Source organism: Lutra lutra, chromosome 2 (assembly GCF_902655055.1).
Source record: "Lutra lutra chromosome 2, mLutLut1.2, whole genome shotgun sequence".
Taxonomy (NCBI): Eukaryota; Metazoa; Chordata; class Mammalia; order Carnivora; family Mustelidae; genus Lutra; species Lutra lutra.
Window position 1 is genome coordinate 18,313,636 of NC_062279.1, and position 7,739 is coordinate 18,321,374.

General features: G+C 41.1%; 1 protein-coding gene across 1 annotated transcript in view; it reads right to left on the reverse strand.

Moving 5' to 3' along the window:
- The window catches only part of TNKS (tankyrase), a 206,006-nt gene extending 200,289 nt beyond the window's left edge, over positions 1–5,717 (reverse strand). The window contains exon 1 of the mRNA XM_047715636.1: positions 4,979–5,717. Coding sequence (XP_047571592.1) covers positions 4,979–5,651 — 673 coding nt within the window. The 5' untranslated portion in view covers positions 5,652–5,717. The remainder of the gene's footprint in view (positions 1–4,978) is intronic.
- Between the last annotated feature and the right edge of the window lie 2,022 nt (positions 5,718–7,739).

The following is a 7,739-nucleotide window of genomic DNA, read 5'->3' on the forward strand; positions in this document are numbered from 1 at the left end:
GGACCTACTAAAAATGGATCAACACAACATGTATAACGTGTAGCTAGCAAAGGACTCCTAAAACTCAACAATAAAAAGATAAACCCAATAAAAGTAAACTTTATCCAATTTTAAAAAGACAAAACTTCATAAAAGATATATAAACGGCAACTGAACACATGAAAAAGTCTTCAACATTAGACTTCAGGGAAATGCAAAATAAAATCACCATGAGATGCCACACATTCCCACCAGAAGGGTTAAAACTGAAACATCTAAGAACAGGAAATGGTGAGTAAACTCTCGTATATTGTTAATGAGAATGTAAAATGGTACATCCACTTTGGGAAGTTTCTTACAAAACTGAGTATTTACCTACACTGAGCCCCAGAGTTTCAATACTAGGTATTTGCACAAGAAAAAGAAAATCTATGTCCACAAAAAAAAATTTTTACAGGAATGTTCACAGCAGCTTTATTCACAATAGCTCAAAACTGGAAATAGCCTAAAAGTTCATCAATAGGAGAAGGGATAAACCAGGTGTAGCATATTTACATAATGACATACTACCCAGCAGGGAAAAGGAGCTACTGATAAGTTACAACATCAAAAACATTAACTGAGCCAAATAAATCTTGCAGAAAAAGAGTAAATATTATATAATTATATTTGGAATTATGGAATTATATAATTCCATTTATATGAACTTCTAAAACAGGCAACTCGTAATCTAGAGTGGACAAAAAGAACAGTTTTTGTATCTGGGACAGGGACTTAGGAAAACAGCATGAGAAAACTTTCTGAGGTTATGAGGTCTTTCTATAAGGGTCTGAGTGGCACAGGTGCTCGCATCTGTCAAAACTCAACGAATGCACAAATAAGATTTGTATAGACTTTATACTAAAAGACAAATCTGTGAACAAACACTGAACTCTAGATAATAACATGCATATACTGGTGTTGTCAGGGGAAGCTGCACAGATGCTTGAAATTGGAGCAGGGACATGCTCAAAATATAAGACAGACTGATGGATAGAGGAATATACAAGCAGATAGATATGTAACAGAAATTATACAGTTATTTTAATTTATGCAAACACTCCTCTGTTGACCAGTTTGCTTGTTACCAACTTCTACATAGTATCTTACAAACAGCTATTTTGTTCTTTAAATCATTTGCTCCAAAGAATATCATTAACTGTAAGAGAAACTTAGCACACCTTTCTAACTAAAAGTTCAATGTAACTTTTGTTTTAAAGGATACCTTAAACAAAGCACAAGGTTTTAAGAAAAGACTAGAAAAAGAGAAACTGAGAAGACATTTATAAGCTAATACCTTTTACCAAATTAGAGCCTTCTACCCCGAGGCTGGGCATTTGCTAGAAAGTATAATCCATGAGCTTGCCAGACAATGTTAAGTACAAAATAGATTCCCACGCCAGGGCTAAAGCACTCTGACTATTTTCTTAGCCACGGATGGGTTTAGAAGACACAGTGTTATTTGTGTCTTTTTTTTCAGGTGTAGGAACTTCATTTGTACAGTGGTGAAGAAAAAAAAGACAAGCATGGTCATGCTGAAAAGTCTGAAGAGTCTGGAATGACTTGGGCAAACTTTACATAGTTCAATGTGTGTTGTTGTGATACCATTCAAGTCAAAAGAAAGCATAAAACTGTCATACATATTTTGCTAGATTTGATACTGAAGAGCCTCATTTTACATATCCTAATCTTTATGTTAATTAACTACCTAGGAAGCCTATTTCAAAATTTCATGAATTTAAAGTGAGTACCATGAAACCTTGGAATTCAACATTTTGTTAAAGCCTTTTTTGAAAAAAAAAAAACACCTCATCTAAGCTTTTCTTTAAAAAGCGATCTCATGGAGCGCCTGGGTGGCTCAGTGGGTTAAGCCGCTGCCTTCGGCTCAGGTCATGATCTCAGGGTCCTGGGATCGAGCCCCGAATCGGGCTCTCTGCTCAGCAGGGAGCGTGCTTCCTCCTCTCTCTCTGACTGCCTCTCTGCCTGCTTGTGATCTCTCTCTATCAAATAAATAAATAAAATCTTTAAAATAAAAAAAATAAAAAGCGATCTCATGAATACATACCGGTCCCTGTGACAAAAATATGTCACTACTGGGAACTAAACTTAAAAGAGAATACCACTCTAATTGATACTTTTTATAAAGCTTTGACTGCTGTCCTTAGAATGATAGAAAACCAGGATCAAGGGTCTCATCTGTAGAAGAGAAAGTCAACTTTAAATTCCAGTCAACAATAAAAGCCTGGATCCCTCTGATATGGCCATCTTAGGAAGGCGTTAGAAATAGTTTGAGAATCTGCATCAACAATGGAAACTGAAGATTATGTCTCTAATTGTGGATAGAAGGATTCCATTATTGTCTCTAAACCATATTTGAAACAAGTATTATCACAGTCCGAAATGAGATAGAAAAAATTCTTAATTCTGCTGCTGGAAAGAACTATAATATTTTTAAAAGTTGTAAGGATTTAAATATGACTTCACACCACGTCTGAGATTTTTTTAAATGGTTTCATTTATTCTCTGGAACCGTAATATCATTGCTAAATGGAAATTAAGGCGTTAACATTCCTTCTCTCCAATCTCATTGGAGATCGGACTCATCCTTTAAATCCCTATCCATCTAAAAAGACTTCCTTAAATGCTCAAAACCAGGACAAGAATCCCTATTACCCCTCCATAACAGTTTATTACAATAACTGCGGGTTACTAACGTGATATTTTATTATTGTTGTTCTTCTTTAATCTTCCCTATTAGACTGTAAGCTCCATAAGGGCAAAGGTATCTGCCACATCAAAATTTTGTCAGTATTTAACATGTGACCTCTGACAAGTAACAAAACATTTGTGGAACAAATGAATTACAATTTCTAAACTTTTCCATCCTAGGGATTGTTCCAGTTTCCTCTTTTAAAACCGCTTTTCCATGACAATCCAATTACTCGCATTCTAACCAACTAAGAGTCAACTGGGAATTACTGTTAACTACTCATCCTACACACAGAAGACCAGATTTAACCAATTTGTTGTGCTATGCACACAAACATGAAAGTATCATAAAATGACTACAGAGTGTTACAATTTTATACCATGAAGAGTTTTACTGTTTTTATGATTTCCACAACAAAACTAAAAAATTTATTTCTTTAAAAAAAAAAAAAAAAAGAGTTCAGGGGCGCCTGGGTGGCTCAGTGGGTTAAAGCCTCTGCCTTCAGCTCAGGTCATGATCCCAAGGTCCTGGGATGGAGCCCCACATCAGGCTCTCTGCTCAGCGGGGAGCCTGCTTCCCTATCTCTCTCTCTCTCTCTGCCTGCCTCTCTGCCTACTTGTGATCTCTGTCAAATAAATAAATAAAATCTTCTTAAAAAAAAAGTTCAAAGTCAGTTTTCATAATTAAAACATCATTACAGGGGGCGCCTGGGTGGCTCAGTGGGTTAAGCCGCTGCCTTCGGCTCAGGTCATGATCTCAGGGTCCTAGGATCGAGTCCCACATCGGGCTCTCTGCTCAGCAAGAAGCCTGCTTCCCTCTCTCTCTCTCTCTCTCTCTGCCTTCCTCTCCGTCTACTTGTGATCTCTCTCTGTCAAATAAATAAATAAAAATAAAGAAAAATAAAAAAAAAACATCATTACAGGACTGTGTTTTACTGTCTGCACACATAAACCTCTAAAACAGAATAAAAAGTAACTATTTGGCAAACAGGAAAAAGTTGATTTGGGAGACAAGCACCATTTTATGTGTGACTAAACCTAAATAAGTACATTAGCACAGAAATAAATATCACTATCATCCGTTAATGATTATTTATAATGCAGTATGCTGAGGAATACAAGATTTGTGACATGTGGGGGTGCCTGGGTGGCTCAGTCAGTTAAGCGCCTGCCTTTGGCTCGTGATCCCAGGGTCTTGGGACCCAGTCTCACACTGGGCTCCTTGCTCAGAACAGAGCCTGCTTCTCCCTCTGCCTGCTGCTCTGCCTACTTGTGCTCTCTCTCTGTCAAATAAATAAATAAAATCTTTTTTAAAAAGATCTGTGACATGTGCTAAAATAGTCCAATTTGGAACAAGGTATGGTAAAGAAACCTCAGTTGATTCATTATATCAGACTTAGACCTTTCATGTGACCTAAAGAAAAAGAAATGCTACTTCATCTAAAATATGCAACACTTGAGCAAATACCTAGTTATACCTGTGGGGTCCAGGATTTAGGAACCAGCATTTTTTGGGGGGGGAGAACCAATGGGCCAGAGGCTTCTCACTAAGTCCTCACACACACTTGGTATATCATTTTTTTTCCCCTGAGAAAACTGAGGCAATCTAGATAAGGTAAACTATCAGACAAGTAACAAATAGAAGTCCAGGACTTCAAAGCCTTTATTTCTTCTACCGTCACATAATGTACCCAAATATTCTTCTCCAGCTGTTTCATATAGGTACATTTTAATCTACCCAGTTAAACTGTAAGCTCCTTGAGAAAGGGGAAAAGTTTCACAAATTTCATTTATGTATTTCATTAGCTTAGTAAGACTACGATAGATCCTTAAACACTTGTTGAGTTAAACCTCTTTTGGTTTAGACTATTCTCCTGGGACATACCCTTGTTGTAAAAACGAAAGAAACTAGCCAACAAATGAAAAAACTCTTAAGACAGCCCGATTCTAACTTTATTCCTTCACTCTCGGAACTGAAAAAGTTTAAGTATACCCATATCCGGAGACTACCACTAAAGGAGTTTGGAAATGCAAATATCACTAAGCAAGCACTAAGAACGGATTCACACGTTCCCCTACCACGCCCCCATCATCCACGCACCATCCTAAAGAAAGGAACCTCTAGTCTTCCCGTGAGGTGTTGAAGAACCATAACCACGCCCCCATTCTATTCCATCATAACTTGTTTTCTATCCCTACCCAGAGCCCCCGTCCCCAAGACCAAACCCCTTGATAAATAAAAGTCTCTGACCTGCAGCGAAATGCAGGGGAGAAGACTTCCGGCCGGCCATGTCCTTAGCATTCACGTTTGCCGCGTCCACCAGCCTCTTTACCCGGGACACGTCCCCATTGCGACAGGCCTCCAACAGTTCCCGTAGGGCCCCGCTCACTGCTGGGACCCCTGGCCCAGGTCCCGCGGCCCCAGGCCCCAATGTTGCTGTGGTGCTAACTCCTGCCGCCTCGGGGCTCTCCGCCAAACTCGATCCAGGGGAGGATGGAGAGGAAGATGAGGAAGAAGTCGGGGAAGAAGAGGACGACGGTGAATTGTTATTGCCACCGCCGGCTGGGTTGGGAGCGACCCCGACGGCAGATGAAGCGGAAACCGCCGGGGCCACGGGAGCGGCGGCGACGGTACAGATTGTGCTGGTGGTACTGCAACAGCTGGTACTGTCAACCGGGTCCGGGGATCGAGGCCTGTCGGGTGGATCCCGACTGCCATCCCCCTCCGGCAGCGCTAGGCCGTGCCGCGGGGAGGCGAAGGGGGCCAGGCCACCCGCCGTTGGGGAAGCTGGGGTGGTCCCCGGGGCCAGGCCAGGGCTGAGTGGGGGGGGAGGTGGTGGCGGCGGCGCCGAAGCCCCTGGGGCGGGCTGAAGCTGTTGTTGATGATGGTGGTGATGATGCTGAGAGCGACGCGACGCCGCCATCTTCGGACTCCCCCAGCACTGTCACTGCGGCAACGGCCCCACCGCCCGCCCTCACTTCCGACCTCTAGGCCAATTAGCATCCAGCGCACAGGAAATGATGCTAGGCGGAGTGGGAGGAGCCAAAGAGAAGGAGGGAAGTATTGGGAGCTCAGAGAACAGCCACCGAAGGGGGCGTGGCTTTGTGCCTGAGGGGCGGGCTTTGTGACGCCTTGGCGGGCCGGCTCTGGAGGTTTGAAAGTTGGAACCGACCACTCCCTAAATGAGGCACTTTTCCTCCTTTCTCGCTCTCAGGGAGCTTACTTTGCCCTGTTCCGTTCTGTTGCCAAGTCACCTTCAGTCTTCCTTGTCTTACTCCAGAGCGTCTCCTGAGGTGTAACTCAATGCAAGAAGGGTACGTTTATCATGTCCCAAGTGGCCTCGTCTAGGAAATAAAACAGAGTGTAACTCACAGAATTGTTAGCAGAATTAAATGAACTAATGTATAGAAATCGCTCTGACCATTAGTAAAACATAACCATATTTAGCCCATTGGTAATTTTTAAAAATGGGGTCTGGCCCCCTCCGCCCCGTTACTCCTTTGGTCTCTATGTTCCTGGAAGTATCCTCGCTCCATCCACTTTGTTAATACTCCCATAAAAATAAGGGTTCCGATTGCCAGGATTGGAATTCAAACTCTTTTTTTCTAGCTGTATAAATTTGGGCAAGCTGTTGAACCATTCTGTGTCTCATGTTCTCCTCTGCCAAATTGATTGAATCGTTCAGTAATTGTTAACTATTAAAGTTATGATCTTTTTTCTCTTCTGTTCTCTCTGTACTTTTATATCTCACCTTAAGTTTGACTCAAAAAATTATGAATGTTTTCCTTTTGAGTTCTTTTCAGCTGAACCTCTCTTCTCTCTCCCTCCCAAACTAAGATAAAAACGTAACTACTCTCCATCACTCACCTTCAGATGACTTTCTTCAGCAACTCCTTTTTCTCTCTTTCCTCTGCCTGTACCTACTTTTATGGCCTTCCATCAAAGAGATGTGTCCGTTCATGGGATAATCTCGGGTGTTCTCCGTTTCCTGCCTCCTATTTAATAGTAAACGAGGCATTGTGGTAGTTTAGAGAAACAGCCTTATTCCAGTAGAGGGGACATGAATGGAGATTGTCTTAAGAAAAAACAAGGTTTACATGGGTCAAATAGAAATTTGTCTCTAAGAATATTAAACCCAGGTGACAAATCGTTCTTTTGTTTATTTTTTAAAAGATTTTATTTATTTATTTGACAGAGACATGGCAAGAGAGGGAACACAAGCAGGGAGAGTGGGAGAGGGAGAAACAGGCTTCCTGCTGAGCAGAGAAGCCCATATAGGGCTAAATTCCGGGCCGTGGGGATCAAGACCTGAGCCGAAGGCAGACACTTAACGACTGAACTGCCCAGGTGCCCCCAAATTGTTCTTTTATATGTTCAGTATTAAAGGTAATTACTGTGATGTTAATATTCTCACCTAAATAAATAAGTAGGTTTATTTAGGACTACCATGTACATAAAACAAGGTCAGGAATGTAATTAATATTATGAGTGACATTTGTTATCAATCTGGGATTACAGATTATAACTCTGACCAATATTCATCTGTTTCATAAATTTGTACCATTGTTTAAAATACATGGTTGAATAGGAAAACCTCCATCAGTACAACTAAAATCTGTCACAATACACATTCTTCTGGTTTTGAATCTTAAGTTAATGCACAGCACAGGATAGCATTGAGAAGTGTATTATGTATTATCAACATAATACATTAGATGCCCCTAACTCGCCTTGTGCCCCTTGACTATATGGCCTTCTCCCTGAATGAGAAATATCCCACCTGGTCCCCTGATGGCCAGTTATGAGAAGCTGTCATATTTACCCTAATTCAAATGTATCTGCTGCATCTGTTTATCAATACAAATAAATAAGAAAATTTCTGGGGGATAAAGATTAAAAGGCCAAATTGCCTGAAACTATTCTACTGGTTGACGTCTGAAAATGCATTCGATCAATTGGAAATTGCTTTTTCCCCCTCCAGTGGAAAGTAGTAAATGTACTTAACATTAAG